The sequence below is a fragment of the Ambystoma mexicanum genome, chromosome 3q, assembly GCF_040938575.1.
Source record: "Ambystoma mexicanum isolate Mex_15411 chromosome 3q, UKY_AmexF1_1, whole genome shotgun sequence".
NCBI lineage: Eukaryota > Metazoa > Chordata > Amphibia > Caudata > Ambystomatidae > Ambystoma > Ambystoma mexicanum.
Window position 1 is genome coordinate 786,398,733 of NC_090926.1, and position 19,967 is coordinate 786,418,699.

Consider the following 19,967-nt stretch of genomic DNA (forward strand, 5'->3'; position numbering starts at 1 on the left):
AAGACTTTGAGGATTTGCTGGTCGGACCATTGTAGAACCCCCATGCTTTCTTTGATACAGGTTATTTGGGATTGACCCCATTCCCCCCTTGCCAGTGCGGCCAGCGTTTTGCCGGGTCTGTCACCCTCACCATATTTGCGTGCTGCCTGTGGGCGACTGAAGTACTGGACTTCCCTGATGGCGTGTTCATTGAAGGTTTGGAGCTCGTCGCTAATCTGGGAGAGGACACTAGGTTCGACCGAGGCCGGGTGGGCTCGTTCCAGGTCCCGTAATTTAGCTTCACTGCGGGAGAGGGCGGTTCTTATGTTTTTAAGGACACCAGACTCCCTAGAGATGGACGCCCCCCTGATAAATGCCTTGAAGGCATCCCAGCGGACCCCTAGGGTGGTGGACTGGGGCAGGTTGTGTTCAAAGTAAGTCTGGATGTCGGTGAAGATATCTGCCTTGAATACAATATCCCGCTGATTTGAATCGCCACGCATGACCAGTAGGGGCGGGTATCCCCAATTCCAGGGCAATTAAGACCGGTGAATGATCGGACAGTGTGCGCGCGAGTATCCGTGTTTCCACCACCCTGCCCAGCAAGGGGCCGGACAGCAGGACCAAGTCAATCCTGGAGGAACTGTCGTGAACTGAAGAGTAATAGGTGATCTCGCGCGCTTGTGGATGTAAGGCCCTCCAAGCGTCATGAATATCAAGTGTCCCGATGCGGGACAGCAATCTGCACGCTGCGCCGGACACGGACCTAGGGGCAGTGCCAGTTCGATCCATCCCAGTATCCAGTATAAAGTTCATGTCCCCCCCCCCCAAATGATCTACACCCCGGCGTACCCTAGCAGTATGGATACTACCTGGTCCACAAAATCGGGAGAATCAACATTGGGGCCGTAGGTATTTACCAGTAAGTATTCCCTGTTGGCTATGGCGCAGTATAATACAATGTATCTCCCCTCAGGATCAATATAGCTCTTGTGGAGAACAAACTTAAGTGACTTATGAATCATCGTTACCACCCCTCTAACGCGCGTGGAGTATGAGGTGAAATACCTGTGTGGTATCCCATGAAGGCGCAAAGCTCTTGATCAGAGGGCCCATTGAGTGAGTCTCCTTCAGGAGCAGTATTTTACAATCATGTCTGGTGACATACGCCATGATTTTGCGAGCCTTGGTGTAATGGCTCAGGCCTCGTACATTCCAGATTATTACCGTCACAGGCATGTCAATAATTTAGGTAACATCCCACCACTGCTGTCGTAAGCGAAATATAGGACGAGGGTCGCCCCCGTGTTGGCCCCCCGATGCATTGTGGTCTGCCAAACTGCCTCTGCCTTTTTGCATATCGAACATCAAACTCACCCCTCCCCCCTCCCGCACCACCCCATCCAAGCGGCCAGTGTTATCCTCCTCCCACCACCCACACTTACCAACATGTCTCACAAGGACAACAACATCGACACCCTCTAACCAGAAGATGTCAAGGGGCACTATCCAACGGGGATATGCCCCTACCATGGCCCAACTGGGGCCAACCATCAATGACACCCAACCAAAAATAAACATTTCCATTGCAGTGGGGTGCGCTGTTGCTGTGAGGACGGCCGCTTAGGCATCGTGTAGGACAGCGGAAGCTGTCAGAGACAGATTCTGCGGTAGGCGGATCTTATGTCAGGTCCCAAAGTCGACAGTCCACTGGAAGCTGGATGGGAACCAGGAAGTACCAAAGGGTCACGGTCTGTTCCATGTTCTGAAAACACACCGCGATCAGTGTCCAGAGTATCAAGGATGAACCTGAGGCCAGAGGACTGCAGACGGGGCCCGAGTATGTTGAGTTTGCAGTACAGTATTGCTAGTGACACATTCACGCTAATGGGAAAAGAAGGGATCTACTGAATAGATTGATTGGGCCGCATTAGGGCATGGTACATTAGGTCAGTCTTCCTCGGCGCTGCCACCAACTGGACCATGTAGAGGGATGTGCGCTTCACTGAATTTCACTGCCTCATCAGGCACAGTGAAAAAATATAATTTGCCATCGTAAGTGATTTTGAGGCGTGCAGGGAACAGGTAGGTGTATGGGACATTTCGCTCCCTGAGCAGTTTCTTGACCCCGAGGAATTGACTTCTCTCCTGTTGTACAGCTATCGAAAAATCCGGGAAGATCCTGATGGTACTGGCCTCAAGTCGTAGGTCCCCCTTCTCACGTTCAAGGCGGAGGATAAGGTCTCTATCGCGGTAGTTTAGAATTCTGGCGATGATAGGCCTTGGAATGTCACCTGGTTTGGGGCGCGGTGAGAGGGCTCGATGGGCGCGCTCCACGGTGAAGTAGGGCGAGAGGGCCGGATTTCCAAGGAGATCGCTGAGCAGGGTTTCAATGGCGTCCTCCATGCGCCCTTTCAGGGCGTTTTCGGGGACCCCAATGATTTGCAGGTTATTTCTACGAGAGCGCGATTTTAAGTCGTCGCACTTTGCTTTCACACTTTTCATGTCACGTGATAAGGAGGTGACTGTGTTCCGCAAAGCTTGAATGTCATCCCCCTTTGTCGAGATTCTGCTCTCAGCGTCAGTGATCCTGGTAGCCGCCTGGTCCACTCGTGTTTTTAGGGAGGCCACATTAGCGTTTCTCGTGGAATGAGGCAAAGTTTTTAGCCATGGTCTCCATAAGTGTGGTTTGGTCAGGGGCCGCTGTGCAGGGGTGTGGGTCCGGTTCTGGTTCCTCCTGTAGGGATGAAGCGTGGGCAGAGTCCGACCGCGGGACAGATTTGGTATATTTGTCCATGGCTCCCCCCTTCGAGTTCCCTCTGGATCTGTTAGACATTGCCGGTGTAATTCCAGTGAGACAGTGCTCACAGTCGGAGCTAGTAGAGAAGGGTGGGGGATCAGGACCCGAGGCAAAGGGAGGTGTCAGACGCTGCACATATGGCGGTGATTAGGGCAGATTGTGGCAGCCGAGAGGGCAGGGAGGCTGCAGCAAGGCAGGAAGTGGAGACTATTCAGGGGCCAGAAGAAGAAGGCTGATAGCCCATAAGAGAGGTTATTCCCTGGCAGAGAGATGTAGCAGTTGCTGTGTGAGGTTTCACTCCACAATCAGAGGGCTCTGTGCGAGTACTGATGAATTTAGGTGCCTCCAGTGGGATGAGGAGGAAAACTGAAGGCCAAACACTCTGCTAAACAGGAAGCCCCACAGTTCCAAGTCTCTCATGCAAGGGGGGAGCCCCAATGTAGTCAGAAGCTCCAGCGAAATTAGGTGAACAGGAGTCCATCAAATAAGTACCTCTGAGGCCCCCTGCCGGCGCAGGTCATCCAAATATGGTGCCCCCTTCAAGAGTAGAGCAGGAGGGACTGGGTCCCACAGGCAGCAACTAGGCGGAAAGGAGTCCATCAAATCAGTACCTCTGAGGCCCCCTGCCGGCGCACGTCATCCAAATATGGTGCCCCCTTCAAGAGTAGAGCAGGAGGGACTGGGCCCCACAGGCAGCAACTAGGCGGAAAGGAGTCCATCAAATCAGTACCTCTGAGGCCCCCTGCCGGCGCAGAGTATCCAAATATGGTGCCCCCTTTATACACAGAGCAGGAGTCACCGGGTCCCACAGGCAGCAAGGCAGGGTGATATGGCCAGCCCAGGGGAGTCACGGGTGCTGCAGCCCAGGTCCCACCCCCGCTCCTCACCTGTGCACCTGTGTAGGATCGTGGAATTAAAGTGGGCAACCAGGCCACTGCCCAGCCGCCCCTCACTGGTGCAATGATAGCGCTCCAGCACTCGTGTGAGGGGGAGAGGTGGGGGCACGCTCCAGCGCAGGGCCCAGCAGCAGCAGCCCGCGCGATGGGGCTCCCATGGGAGGTGGAGGCCGCGGCTGTCGGCGAAGTCCGCGCAGGGGGAGCGCTCCTGCACTGATGTAAGGATGGGGGGTGGGGGCGCGCTCCAGCGCTGGTCCCCCGCAGCGGCCACCAGTGCGATAACGCACCTCGGGAGGGGGGCGGCCGCAGCTGATGGTAGAGTTACCCCCCCGGGGGGGCGTAAGATGAGCGCCTCGGCGCTGGTGCGAGGGAGAGAGGGAGAAAGGCGGGGGGCGCGCTCCGGTGCAGGTCCCCGCAGCGTCCGCCCACTCGGAAGTGCACTCAAAGGGGGGGCCGCCGCGACTACTGTTGGAGACTCTTCCCGGGGGGTCCCATGCAGGCCGCACACTGGAGGCCCTCCGATGAGGGTCAGGGCACGCGGGCACCCCGCTCACCACCATGGGATCCGGGAGGGAGAAGGAGGCGGGGGCCGGACACAGGCGAAGGCCCCGGCGGCCGACAGTCAGCAGGCCACAAAGCCCAGTGCGCAGGCTTCCCGGGACCGATTCAGGCCAGGATTGATGCAGGGCATGTAGAAAGAGCTTGGTAGCAGATCCACGAAGCGTTGGGCTGCAAAGTGAAATATCGCCGCAGTTGATGGCGGATTTTGGCCGGAGCCCCACAGAGCTCAGGAACTAAGCAGCCATCTTGGGCTGCTCAACAGCGCTACCCCCGATCATTAATATTTTTGAATGTTAGTGAAGCTGTTTCAAGTTTAATTTTGTCGACTGTAGAGAGCCAGTTAGATTGTCTTCTGACCTCTGAGATATGCTCTCTTCTTGGGATTCCTAAAGCAGCTCTGAGAGCATTGTTCTGCAGGGTTTGGATTTTTTGCAGCGTGTGTTTATTATACCCTATGTATAATGTGGTGCAATAGTCCAGTTTAGATAATACCAGAGCTCTTGCAAGGGTGAGGCAGCTGGTAGTGGACAGGTATGGCTTTGCTGCTCTAATCAACTTGCAGGTACATGCGGTGCTAGATACCATCGCACCCACCTGCTTTGTTAGGGAGAGGCAAGAGTCGAGTTAAAAGCCTAATGTTTTTACCTCTTTTTCTACCTTAATGGTATTAGCATCTATGACAAATGATGAGTAGTCGTCTTTCAGTCTTTTGATGTTTTGTATGTTCTTCAGTATGATGAGTTCCGTTTTGTCATCATTCAGGCATAGACCATGATGGGCCATCCATGCCTGAATGATGAGGTAAATCTTATTCACCAAGGCCAAATTCTGTTCATAATCCCCCAAAAGTGGGATGAGAATCTGAGTGTCATCTGCATAGTTAGTGTAAGTGACACCCAGAAGGTACAGATCATCAAACAGGGGCTTCTTGAATATATTATACATAGTGGGGGAAACGCAAGAGCCCTGGGGAACTCCACATGTAATGGGTACTGGGTCTGCCGCTGCAGAGGTAGAGAAAACCCTCATGGTTCTACCAGTTAGGAATGATTTGATCCATGCAATGGCATGTGTGGAGAAGTGGGCAGCTGTTTCCAGATGGGTACAAAGCACATCATGATCTACCAAGTCAAATGCCGCTAAGAGATCCAGTAGGAGGAGTAAGGCTGTTCTGCAATCCCAGTGCTCAACACATGCCCTTTTTTTGTCACCTCTCCAGAAGATCGCCCATCATATATGGACTAACATGCATCCATACTAATATGAGAATGTAGCCGTGCCCAACCCCCCCCACATGTCTCCAAGCTCCTTTCTGCTTTCCCTCCCTCTTATATGCTCGTGCTATACTTCCCAGCACAATATGCCTCGGACAAGGATGGGGATTTGGAAACTTCCATGGTGGTGATTAGGTGTAGTACAAAAGCAACGTAACATAATAAATATTTAGATAAATGCGAATGCAGTTATCAATGGTTTACTTGAGATTTATTTGAACCTACATGAAGCGAGAAAAGTGTTTCCACTCTCCAAGAAGCCTCCTCACTAGATCACGGGATTCCTAAACATCCCAGCTGGAAGCACTATAAAGGCGAACAATGCGCCATCTGTTGCTGGGCTACAAGAACTCTGGCCAGCATTACCGCCATATACACAGATTCTGAGAACTCCAATCAAATCTATCCAATTTCAAAATCATTAAAAGAAATGGCCCGTCACGGTATACCCACTGTTCATCAGGGGTTAGTGGATCTGTGAGGGCAGACGGGGAATTGGCAGATTCGGCCCATGAAATTTCCACCAGTTGCGTTTTTAAATGGCAGGAGGCATTGATGGACTAGCAAGAATGCTCTACAAATCAGGCAGCGAGGTTGTGTAGATCATTCTGGCTCTGATTGGTCAAAACCTCTGCATGCTCTCATAGTGCGCGGAATGGTTGAAAATGCCAGCCTCTCAGAGCAGATGGTATTAAAGGAATAGTGTGCTAAAAAATTGTATTGTCCCGAGCGTTCGGGCATGTGGTTTTAAGCAAACTGTGATTGATCGTAAAAACATTTCCAATGCACCCTACCTTAGTTTTCTGCACTTTTATACATGCAAAATCAACGAGCAGGGCGCGTCCCTCTTGTGCTAATCTTATCCGTTGCTGCATCACCCTAAGTACGACTGCCCTCGCGGCACTAAATCATATCACCCGCCCCTGAAGCTGACATCACTAGACGCATACGGCCCTATTTCACATCGGGATTGAATGCACGTCTCGTATAAACGTTGTCTCTACCCCAGCTAATGAAGTGTCTCCCTGGATATGGCAGGACGCCTCTTTCCTCAATAAGTATAAACAGACTGCTTCTCATCAGACAACATCAGAGTTGCTTTTTCAATCGTTTCACTGTTTTTTTTGTATAGCCTGTGACTCGTTTCTGCTCTGTTCAGCTATCTTCGTTGTTCGACGCCCGTGCGAACAGATACTTGTACTAGCATTACTATCGATTTTGATTTTGTCGTATTATGGCAACAATACAGCCCTACCAATACGAGCCAGAGTATTCTGAGGCAGAATTACTTGATAGAGAAAGATGCGGAAATGATGGGGCATCGGACGACAGTTGGGAAGACGAATCACTGGATCCTGAGCCAGAGCCTAGTCGCATGGAAGACGTTTCCACCTGGTGTATCTGCAATAGGTGCAAGGTCATGCCAACCGAGGAGGAGAACTGATGCTGCAGAGAAAACTCTGGATGCTTAGCCTACATATCGGAAGAAGAGACACAGCCGCTATGTGTTACCGAGCTGCATGACTTCAGGGCAGCCTGCCTCACAAGGTCCATGTTGAGGATTATAATGGTGCTTATGCACGAACTTTGCGCAACAGCCGCCCTCGCAATCCAAGTAACGAGTAAGTGTACTCTAGATTTGATGTCACTTTGACCACTGAGGACATTAACATTTCTTGGTTGTCTCCTATATTGTCTTAACTTTGATCCATCACTGCCAAATGAATGTAGTCTGGCAATTCAATACATCTCGCGCTTTGGGGAAATCATAGTAGTCATCTTATGTGTCTTTCAATTTCAGCTAAGAAAAAATATTTCTCTGTGCCCCAAACGTTATGGATTGCATGGGTGTTCACTTTTGTAATGTGTCTACACTTTAATGCCCAAGCTGATTGATCCATGAAGTAACATTTGTACAGGCAACTATGCCATAGGATACAGAATGCATTTTCAACTAAGGTTTATACACTTATCAGGTTAATTTAAATACAGTATGTATGTTTCTCTTCCACAGGTAGTACAGGCTGGTGGCCTATCGTTCGTTTACATGGTGGCTTCATGGGAGGCTTGAAAACCGTGTTTGAGGAGTAATACCCGCCTGTGTCGTTGGAGCCATTCGTGCCAAATTCCCCAGTGACAGCGGACAGTACAGGGGATTTTCCCACACTGTGCTGCAACCCGAAGTATACAATGTGTAGTATATTTGTGCCATCAACATCAGCAACAAAATAAAATACAAAAGAGCTTTTATGAATAGTTGTTTACATTTTTCAGTGAATCAAGGACACACTCACTTATATATGAGGGACATGAAATAATGGTTGGTGCCTTTTTACGCTCACCTCCTCAGCAACAATCCATCCCCCCTCCATCATAAACGGCCAAGGTGCCAAACACCATGTACACTTCAAAGGTATCTTCCGCACAGGGGTCATTGTTCACATGGCCTCCCCAGACCCAGTGTCTCCAGGCTCCCCTGAAGCAGACCGCGCCCCTATAATCCACATAAGTGTGTCTCCCTTTATTAGTTTTCCGGCCCTTTTCCGCACGCCTTTTGCCCATCCAACCCCCATCCACTATCACTGGCAGTTGGCACCCGTGGCCGTGAGCTCCCAAGGGGGCTGGCAGGGTGGGAATGGCCAAGGTGCCAAACACCATGTACACTTCAAAGGTGTCTTCTGCACAGGGGCCATTGTGCACATGGCCTCCCCAGACGCAGTGTCTCCAGGCTCCCCTGAAGCAGACCGCACCAGAAACATGTCACACATTCACATACCACCCACTTTTCTAATCCTTTATAAACCCCTTGATATTTATCCAGATAACATCTCTGAGCACTGGAAGTCAACTCTTAATCGTGCTACCTGTGAACATCTCTGAGCACTGGAAGTCAACTCTTGATCGTGCTACCTGTTCTCCTGCAACTAACTCCCCTGCTTGCTGAATCTAATTGTTTGTTAGCCAAGGTAAGGGCAGGTCATCTTTTAACTTTACTATATTCATCTCTTTCTGATCTCAAAATTTCTATCTGTTTTGACCGAATGTACCCAGTAGTGTAATGTTCATTCATCCCAATGACTTTACCGTTTTGTCTAATGTTTCATGTGTTCTGATCTCGACATATAGTAAATTGTATCATTGTCTAATAGAATCGCACCTTTGTCGGACCATGTCTATAAGCATGTTTCCTTTTGATGCATGAAAGTACATTCAACGGACGAGTAACACGTTACCATTAGCGTCATATCAATCAATTCTGTATGTATGTCAATTCTGTATGTATGTAGTATTCGAAAACAAACATTGCATAGAAAACTGTGATATAATTCCATCAATCTCATGCATTCAGTACCATTTTTTTGTAATTGTCTTATCGATTTTTCAAGAATGCCTGCTTGTATGGTTTTGGGTTGCCATTCTAGGAGCCATGTCAAAAGTCAGGGCACAATCCTGTATACATTCCCGAAGGATATTAATTTAATAAGAAGATGGGTTTGACATTGTGGTGTTGCCGTGGACGAGATTGAAAGTAGAGCCCAGGCTGTCTTTGGAGACTTGAGGGCCAATCGATTCCGCATCTGCAGCCTGCACTTTAGCCAGGATATGTACAACCAATAGACGAACACAAAAAAGGGTCGACCCAGAAAGTTTAGTAAATTTCTTCCAAATGCAATTCTAACTCTATTGATGCACACGCTGCCTCTGGTGAATCTCGGATGATGAATTAGCTGCAGGTGTTGGAGTACTGAACAGGTAACTCCATGAACGGATTGGTGCTTTTGGTGTAAATGTGTCTTACTAAAGTTTGCATAGTTACCAGATTGTATTACATTTTAACTATACCACATTTTACTGCACATATCTGTCCCTGGTTAATGGAGCCTCAAATGAACTAAATATGACAATGCCATAGTGCCCTGCACAAGAAGCATAATGTTTTCGTAATCGGTTGCTTGACATGTCCTTTTTTTAAAGAAAGCATACTGATGGAAGCACAGACCCTCGAAAGTGACGAAACCACCAACACGTCCAGTATACCAATAGTCAGCCCTACAGACTTGCAGAAGTTTATATTCTCGACAGTTGTATTTTACCTACATATCTAATGAATTTTACCACTTCATGACAATGCACTGAAAATGAAGGAGCAAGATTCGGTATCCATTTATTTTCACGAGCAAACTACAACTTCAAGCGCCTATCAGGTAATTTTATTTCACTTTTCCTTTACGAGAATGTATTATGCTTGGAATTTCCAATAATATGAAAACATGTATGTATCCTGTCGGTTGTTTACACTAGGGGCCTCATTACGACCCTGGCGGTACGGAGTGAACGGCGCCATAAAAGGTGCTGGTGCCGTTCACTCCTTACCGCCGCATTGCGAGTTCCCCTCGCGGGACACGGTAAGCACGCCTGGGAAAACCAGGCGTGCTTACCGGGTCCCGCGAGGGGAAGAAGAAGCAAACAACGGGCCATCTCATAATGGCCCGTTGTTTGCTCCCTCTCCCATTCCCATTCAGCCCTATGGGGCTGGAATGGGAATGGGGAAGGACCGTGTCCGGGTCCTTGGAGGGAGGATTTACCGGGCCTTCCAAACTCGGAATGGCCCGGTAAGTCCTCATTCCGAGGACCCGGACCCCGACGCGATTTCGGCGGCAGCCATGCCGCCAATAGCAGCATGGTTACCACCGAACTCGTAATGAGGGCCTAGATGTCATTTATGGGTTTCTCTTTATATGTACCATTGTCTGCATCCTATTGTTTCTGTTCCATTTTGCTGATTTCATCCATACAAAAACAAGTACTGTGTTACAGGGGGATGCTGGTACTTTGACTACAATTACATCGTCCTTTGCAGCTGGTCCAAAGTATGAAGTATGCGTACTTACAGTTACAGTTTCAAACTTTTCTCATTTCAGTTCTAACGTTACACTTCCTCCCTAATGCAGAATACATTGCAAAATGTTTGAGGGCAACATTACAACCGGTATGTTTTGCACAGTGATCTCTGATCAAGTACACTTGCCATCAATCAGGTGAAATTCAAAATTTATATTTTGACTAAATGACGTGCACTGTTTGCGAGGGTATGTGTGTAAGCGATGTGTGTGATGAAAGATTTTAATTTTCAATATAATTGACTTTAGTTTTTTTAATGAATATTCTATTCAAGGAATGTACACATGGTGTGGAATTAGAAGAGGAGGCATATGGATCAGAGGTGGTGGATCAGCTTGCTGGTGTGGTTGTTAAAGAGAAGACCACAGTTTCATAGAAAATCAAGAAAACAAGGGTAACTAGCAAACAATTTAGTTTTCTAGAAGTGCTTTGGGCTGGTATTTTCTTCATAATATGTTTTTGTATTTAAAGTGCTATCTACTGTATGTGTGCTATACATTGAACATGTTTTTACAAACCATCTCATAGAGGCCCAGAAGGAAAAGAAGTATAAAGACACAGACCACAAATTAAACAAAAGATATCGCTTACTAAACAGATTTCATCATGGGGCAACTTCTATTTGAGGCACAGCGTAGTCCATTCAATAAGCAGACTTGTGATGCTTATGCCCAATGGCCTGAAACTGAATTGAATGTGACCGGCGAAGCCAGCAAAGTTTTTTTGGACCATTGCTACAATGTGAGAACTCTACAAGATGAAACTGAATACAATGAAGATGCTTTGGAATTCCTCACAGACCACTTGACACAATCTATCCCAGCAAAAAAGGTCTACCCAATAAACAATCGACGTTGATGGTTTCTCCAATTTGTGTGCAAATAACACAAGCTGAACTAACAGAGACTGAAGCTTCTAAGCAATTGACCGAGGAACTTGCCAAAGATCTCGACTACAGTTTGTCTAGTTTGGCCAATTTGTCCACCACAGTTGAGTCGCAAACCACAATCATGCAGGACGATTGGCTGATAAAGGAGCAGAAATACATTGTATTCAACAGCTGGCTGGTAGAGATTATACTGATGCTGAAATGTGTCCAAACATTGAGGGAGAAAATATGTGGGCAGCCATTGGTGCATGTGTTTCGTGTATTACAAGGCACTAACCTGAAAATCCAAGCCAGCTGTGTCCACCTCCATGATACATTATCATGGTCCGCTCAACCGATGCTGGGCAAAATGGCATCTGGAAATCTACTGTGTTCAGCAGATTGACTTTTTAGTGGCTCGACTTTTAGTAAGTAGTCCAGTTTCTGTCAATTTGTGGCAGTTCAGTTCCTTGCTAAAACGCAGTACTACAAATATCAAAGACAATTCTTATTCACCGCTATTAGTCAAGCCTGGAAAATTGAACAAATGTCAATTGAAAGCACATTCTCAGGCAAACGGTACAGGCTAGCTGGTGACGGACAGTGTGACAGCCCTGGATTTTCAGCAAAATACTGTACATACCACTTTCAAGACATGGAAACAAACAAAATTGTGAGTTTGGAGATCGTGCAGGTTTCCCAATGTAAATCCTCTGTGGCCATGGAGAAACATGGTTTCATAAAATCCCTGGAACTTCTTCAATCGAGGGGAATGCAAATAGACCTCATAGCCACAGACAGCCATGTTTCAATAGCCAAGGCCATGCAAGAGCAGTTTCCAAACATTTGCCATCAATTTGATGTATGGCACATTGCCAAATCAGTCAATAAATAAATTGCAGCTGCTGGTAAAAAGAAGGGTTCGGAAAATATTTTACAGTGGTCCCATTATTTTAGTCCATCTTTGGTGGAGCTCCAAAACTTGTCATGTGTCTGTGGAAATTCTGCTTCATAAATGGCACTCATTAATGCATGACTGTTCCAACGTTCACTCATGGACAGAAAACAACATTTTCACCAATGTGCACATGGACCTTTATCGGAGGAGCAGGAATGCAAGAAGTGGTTGGTTCCATCTTCACCTCCACATAAAGCTCTTGAGAAGATCGTGTTTGATAAAACTCTTTCAAGAGACCTAAAGGCACTTACAGAATTTTGTCACACTGGAGATTTGGCGGTGTTCCACAATATGTGCCTAAAGTACAGACACAAAAGGTTGCATTTCGGCAAAGACGGTATGCAAGCTCAGACATTACTAGCGGTATTAGTGCATAACGAGAATCGAGGACTGCAGTAAATTTTGAGATGCTTAGTTACCCAATGGCCTTTGCAAAACGAAGCAAAAAATGGGTGGCCAAGCCAATATACCAGGAAATGGAATTTGATTTTGTGAAAGATCTCACTTTGACTTGTGTTGGACATGCATACTCATGGAAACAATCCTGACTTTGTTCCTAGGACACATACATTGCCATAAAACATTGCAAACGTGCAATGTCCACCTAAAGCAGATCTCGTTTAACAGTTGACTTCCCGGTATAAATTATTTGCAGCAGTGTTCATACATAAACAATGGAATGCTATTAAACTCGAATTTCAAAGCTATTAAAAGTATTAAGAAGTATTTCATTATGCACATTTAATCTGGTTTTTGATTCATTCATTTATATCTCGAACGATAACATGCATGTTTGTGGTTGCTTAGTGTAAAGCTCGACATAGGTGGCCAAAACGTCCAAATTGTCTTTTCAAATATATCCTCTTTGTCAACTTTCTTTTGCACGAAGTGTCATTTGTAGGATGCCATACAGTGTAAGTGAATATGGATTCTATGGGGTAACTAGATTGGGAGTGCACTGAGTCTCAAGTTATATGATTGTGTTTGGTTGTCACCTAATCTCAGGTATGAGAAGGCCAGCTGCGAGTGATGTGGAACTAAGAGACTACCCCAGCATCAGACTGTTAGAGTATCAAATTAGTAGTTCCACAGATACGCGCTGTACATTGGAAATATTGGTTCAGTCAATATCAGTTTTCCAATACAGGTCACTTTTAATATATACAATTCCAAAAGAATCTAACATTTAGTAGTACATATGGTACTAGATAATAGTCCAAACGGATCATAAGCAAGTTATACAAGATGCCAAAAAAGTGTGCCAAATTTATACAGGCTGCCAAAAGAGGTGCCAACATGTGTTTCCACCTGCTCAGTCTTCCTCAGGGCACAAGACAATGGGCCTCATTACACGGACAACGGTGGACCAAGGTGCTATTAGCACCTTGGTCCATGACGATAAAATACTGGCACCGCCTTGGTGGAAAGGGGAATTACCGCCCTATTCCAAGGTTAGTGGGGCGGTAATTCCCCCTTCCCCCATTGCCCTTCCCCATTCCCATTTTTGCCCCATAGGGCATAATGGGAATGGGGAAGGTGCTAATTACGGCAACGCAAATTGCGGTACCGTAATTAGCTCCCTGGTCCCTTTGCGGGTTGGTTTTTAACGCCTGCAAAAAGCAGGCGTTAAATTCTCCAACCCGCAAAGGGACCTCGTAGTAAGGCGGTAAGGGTTTACTGGTACCGGTAAAATACCGGTACCGGTAGACCCTTACCGCCTACCGTGTAATGAGGCCCAATGTTCTTAATTAGTCCACAACATAAGTATACAAAATATATATATCTTTGCTTGGTATAGCACTTGTTAGTGACGTTTGTGAGGACTTGTTCAGTTTATTTGAAATGATCTCAGTACAAGGGATTCCGTGAAGTCACCAAATTGATTAAGTTAGCACTGTTACCAATGGCTTATTATCATCAACGGTCCTCATAGGCAAGGTTTTCAGGTTTCATTATTTGGTGAAAAATTGGATGTGCTGGTTCCAATTAATAATTTGTATCTGTGGCGTCTATGTCTCTAGATGATCTAATCTAGACCATTGGATAGCGTGATACGTTCCTGTTGTCGGTTTAGTGATAAACCGCAAGCATTGTCATTGTTGGCTGCTGAAGGAAGATAGCATTTACAGGTTGCAGGTTTCCATAGCAACCTGGTTGCAGGGGTTAACAGGACTACAGCAGGATGCAATGGGCGTGGCTAGTTGACTTTCAGTTCTCAACTACACAGACGAATATGAATGCTGTACTATCTCGGCATGGGGAATTTATCGCCCTAGCATCAGCTTGCAAGTATACTAATTAACAGGCTACAATTGGTCGGGACACAGAGTGCAATTAAAAACTGTAAATGCTATCTTCCTTCAGCAGCCAACAATGACAATGCTTGACTGATCAGGACATGGGAGGGTCACATGGATATCAGCATTAAAGGAACTGCAGAGTCTGAGCTGGAGGGCTCAGGCCTGGCAGGTGTAGGTTGTTAGTGCACGGGAGTTCAGTGGAGATGAATGGGCACTTGGATTTATGACTCGTCAATGTCTCACATTATCCGCAGAAGACATTGCTCCATGAGAACAATGCACACGCAGACGTGGTGAGAACATGGGGTGGGTTGGCTTAGCTAGGCCCTGGGGATGGGAGAGTTTCATTTGTGAAAAGAGAGATGGATTTTCAGGCATAGTAGAAAGATGACATTGGGCCTGTTTGAAAACGGTTTCCTCGTTATCCATTTTACTTACCCTAATTGTAACTGTTTTCCAAAAAAAACAAAATCACTAGCACTACTGATGGGTAAAAAAGTATTTGCGATAGCGCAGCACAGATTGATGCCCGCAAACAATTAATTTATTTTTTAAATATATTTCAAATGCCACGTTGGTCGGCCGGCGGGCTAATCGCTCCCATGGAGCGAAGGTCACTTCGTTTGATGTAGCTTGTGGGGAGTTAACACCGACGCATCTTGTACAGTATGTTTTTGATCTGAGGCTTTTCTTCACAAAAAACAAAACTTACCATACACGCTCCAAAGAAGGTTCAATTGTTGTTTGACCTTGGAAGAAAGGGGGGATTCGCTGTGGATTGAAGGACGGAAGTTGTCAAATACCCGAAAAAATGATAAGGTTTACTATTTTTAAACTTGACATTGGAACATTTATTTTCATTCAATGAAAACCGTTGTTCTGAGCGGACACTCTGCGTTACGCCGAGAGAATGGAAATACCAAATATCATGTAAATTTGACTGAAGACGGGTTTATATATAGACGAACGATTAAAAGTTTCATTTTCTAACCGGTATTGATTACTTACATTGTTATGGGTTGTTGGTTGGGGCATATTGTGACGACACGCAAACACAACCTCTATGCAGGTTAGTGATATCTAAACCACTTCGTCCCATGGCATATCAGTGTGTTGCGGCATGATAACCTGTTATGTGTTTTTTTTACACTTTGAGTGTGCGCAGTCTTCACCTTTAACTCAATGTACCTTTCACAGATGGGAAATATCGATTTGCATATTTGTCTTTATTCCAGGCACATGGGAAGTCCAGCACCGAAATGCTATGGCAATTCCCTTCTCAACTAGAGTACCTACAGCAACCCCATACAAGTGATTCAGCCTTGTTGTGCCTCATCAGTGAGGTGGAGCTGTGCCTCTCTGAGCACAGTGAGCATGGAGTCCACATCTGGGTTCCCCAAGGTTCCACCAACCACAAGTGTGTTGCTAATAATCTGTTATAATGCCGTATATGTGTTGTTCGAATTTTTCCATCAGCTTCCGCATCCCATTGGGAGCTAAACATACTCCACAGCGCTAACCAGGGCTAACCTCTCAAGCACATTTTAGACTCCAAATTTCCCTGATGTTTTCTGTGTGTTTCCATTGTTTGTGGTTTGTGTTGGTTATTAGGTTTCACCAGGTGCAGAATGAAAGGGTAAACGGATACATTTAAATAAAGAACGGCTACTGAAATATATTTTTATTCTGTTTTCTACACAGCTACATTTTTCCTTGCTGCAAATGTCATCGTGTCCTGATGCCGAGTGACGGTTTCTTCAACCAGAAATGGCAGATACACCTAAATGGATTTCGATTATGCTGATGTAGGACGATCGCCCGCGACCGATATGCCCTTTGGCGGTACCAGCTATAAGGAGCAACCTGTCATTGTTTACGGTGGTCTAGCAAAAAGCTGATGCCGAAGCCTTGCGAATCAAGGTGCGTCGAACGCGCATCTTCTCCCGAAAGGAACACTGTGCGCCTCATGATAAAGTTTTGATGCTGTAACCCAAGGACATTAGAAAATTGGTCTTAAATGGAAATCTGCGGATGTTCTCGGAGCGTTTTTTGTGAAAAAAAAGAACATTATAAATTGCAGAGGATTAATTTTTCTTTTAAAAATAGTGTTTTCTATTCTGATTTGGGACGCGCTGTGCTGTGTGAGGATGTGATTGTTGAATTTCCGGGTTCTGCATCAACTGACATACGTAGGTGATGACTGGCCGCGTTTCTTTACGCTGCCTACTATCGTCATGAAAGTAGGTGGAGAATATTGCTAGGAATAGTGATGTCAGCTTCAGAGGCGGGTGATATGATTTAGTGTCGCAGTGGCACTCGAGCTTAGGGCGATCGATCCACAGATAAGATTAGCACAAGTTGGCCGCGCCCCGCTCATTGATTTCACATGTGTAAAAGTGTGGAAAACGAAGATAAGGTGCATAGGAAATGTTTTTACGATCGATCACAGTTTACTTAAAACCACATGCTTGGGACAATACCATTTTTGAGTGCACTATTTGTTTAAGGCAGACTGTGTGCAAATTCTGCTTCGCTGTACAGTAGCCGGGATTTTGTCCAACCCACTCATTTGCATTATGACACTATCTGTGACTACAACAGTATCAAAGAGTATTGGCCAGGTGAACCCACAACTAGGATAACAGGAGATGCCAGTTTCGGGTTAGGTGCAAATTGTGCCTTACCGTCGAGTATCCTGCCTCGTGTCAAGTTTCCCTTTTCTGTGTGGTTCTGTTTCAGGTCCTCCTCCTCCATTTCGGTTTTCAGATGGCTTGTCTCATCAGTGACTGTGGTCATCCACACAGCAAGGTTAGTGGCAAGTAACAGCATCAGGCCGCATCTGGGTAGGAGAAAATGTTTGTTAGTAGCTTGCATTTGCCACCGCTTATGAATGTTATTTGTGCATGTGGTACAAAACTATGAGCAAGAATAATGTAGAATGTGTGTACCATGTTCTTGGATGTGCATTGCACTTTTGCAATTTCATATTAGAAAATAATCAGCATGAGAAATTTACGACCGGTGTGGCTTTGGATTTGACCAGACCCTCTATCTGCCCTACTGGCCTGTAGGAGGCCCCAGTGTCTCGGGAATCCACACAGGACAGTCTGCCTGTGAGAAACTGAGGATCTATGGTTTTCCCCATAGGCCCATTTGGTCGATTTTATTCTTACCACATTTTACTGGAAGAAAAATGAGGTCACGCGGGGGAGACCCCCTGCAACTTCCACACCTTTTTAATACCTAAACCCCCCTCATTCATCCCTCCCATCTTCATGTGCAGTAAAATGCGGTAAAAAGCGGTGTTTCGAAAACTGATCCAGGAAGTAGTGGTGTAAATAACATTAGCTAACCCCCCACAGTGCTCTTAGGCGACTCAGACAAAAGCAACTAAAAATGGGCTTGTTGAGTGGTAGAAATCAGCAGGAACACACTAATATTTAGGTAAAGATCTAAGGAAATATGGGTCTAGGCAGGAAAAGAAAAAACATGTATTCAATAAGCCACTATGCAAACAAATGAAGCCAAGATACCAATCCAAAGAGAATAGTATCCATTTTTCCAAGAGAAGTTGCCAGATCATTGTTACAGCAGTCCATGCCAGGTTTTCAGGTCTGATCTTTTACAATAACCTTTTCTGTTGGTTTCACAGATCTCCCTCAGAACCTGCCATAAGGTTTGTTAATTCAGGGGTGTTCTACAGCAACCCGGGGGAAGGCCAAAGCTATTGGGCATAGGTAGGCAAGTGTCTTCACCCCTGCAGCTATCCTTGGTTGGGTTCAGCACACTGGTACCCATCTTTGAGGATGCCCGTCAGCTGAAAAATCTTGTGTGCTAATACCGATTGCAAATCCCAGCAAGGTAGCACTACATCTCTGTGCATCCTGTGAGTGGCACAGTAACAATGCATGTGGCTTTTAGGTATTGCTGAACATTCCAGACAGATCTCCACCAATGGGTCCATGTAACAATGACCCATGCCGGAGACAGGGAGATGGGACTGGGACACAGTGGATTCCCTAAGGCCCCAGTCCATCACCAGTCTTGAGTCTATTATCCCCTTCTAAGATATTGTCAGCTCATCGTCATCCCAGGCTGGTATACCTGGGAAGGCTGTGAAAGACTCTCCAAGATGGAATGGTCCTAAAAGCTATGGCTCCGGGACAACCTTACAGGAAGACGGGAAGCACACAACCCGTGATAATCCTTTTAGACACCAAAGGGGTAAAGTTGTTGCTCTGATTTGTATGCCATGCAGCAGAGGGGAGTCCAAACTCAACAGGTCCTTCTCATAGCCTGGAAGACCCCTTCGTTTGTTGGGGAAGGCGTTCCTTGGACGAGGTGAATACCATGTTTAATGTTCCGCGGGAACCAAGTCGCCCCCAGAAAGTTCAAGATGTGCTACCAAAACAACTTATGTGACATTGAGGCACAGCTGCTTATTTTTCCAAAAGATGAAAATTTGACATAGCGGGCAACAGATCCATACCGTCAGACATCCATGGAGGTCAGGACTGGGAAACCGAATTGTGGTTAGCTCAACTAAACAACTCGCGTTTCCTCTCATGGCGCTTGCAAAGCCCAGTGTGCAACAAAGACAAGCTTTCTTAAATATTTGGGAATAAATGCTCAAAATTGGAGTGTGCAACAGACATTGCGCCGACAGGCATTTTCATGATGGTGCAAATGATGGGGATCCCTATGGAGATCGCTGGCTTTATGCACCAGATTTTTATTGGCATGAAAATGCATGCCAGCGCAAATGCTCTGACATTTGTATGACAGAGAGGAAGGGAGGCAGTGGAAACGTAATTTGCTGCCATACGAACGAATGAAAATGAGCGTACCATTACGAAAACGAGTAACAGGCTTACGCAAGCCTTTTTATGCATATTCTTTAAGGTACAGCTAATGCGAATGAGGCCCAGAATGTTTAGCAGTCCCAGTTGTTGCCTGCCGGTATTTCTGCCGGCAAAGGTAATGCCTCGGGCCCGGTATCGATTCCGCATGGCACATGGACCACTTTTCGGGCTGGCTGTGATGCATTAGCTTTCATTAACGTGAAAGTGGCACTATCACAAGAAGTTGAATCTCTGCGGAGCATCTGGGATGCTGAGGACACTCAGTAAAGCAGCCTAAAAGAATAGAATATTTTTTTTTAATAACATATTTTATTGGTTATTTTAAAACATACATACAACATACCAACATTTTCCCCCCCACCCTCCATCCCCTGGTCACCGGGTTGGTCCATCAATCTGCTCGTGTCCTGCCACTCTGTGCATCATGTGCATCACTTTCCAGTACAGTGTTACTTGCCGAGTTCTGAGTTGCGCTCCTGCGCTTTCTCCCCTCCCCCCCTGTTCTTCTTCCTCCCCCAATGCTGGCAGTCCTCAGGTCACACGTGCTTCCCATTCTCCCCAAATGTT

The 19,967-nt window shown here is 46.3% G+C and overlaps 1 protein-coding gene across 2 annotated transcripts in view; it reads right to left on the reverse strand.

The window, feature by feature from the left end:
• LOC138582997 (proton channel OTOP2-like) overlaps positions 1–19,967 on the reverse strand; it is a 283,265-nt gene that overhangs the window by 86,544 nt on the left and 176,754 nt on the right. For both annotated transcript variants that reach the window (XM_069654848.1, XM_069654847.1), the window contains exon 5: positions 17,223–17,377. In XM_069654848.1, the coding sequence (XP_069510949.1) occupies positions 17,223–17,377 (155 nt within the window). The remainder of the gene's footprint in view (positions 1–17,222; positions 17,378–19,967) is intronic.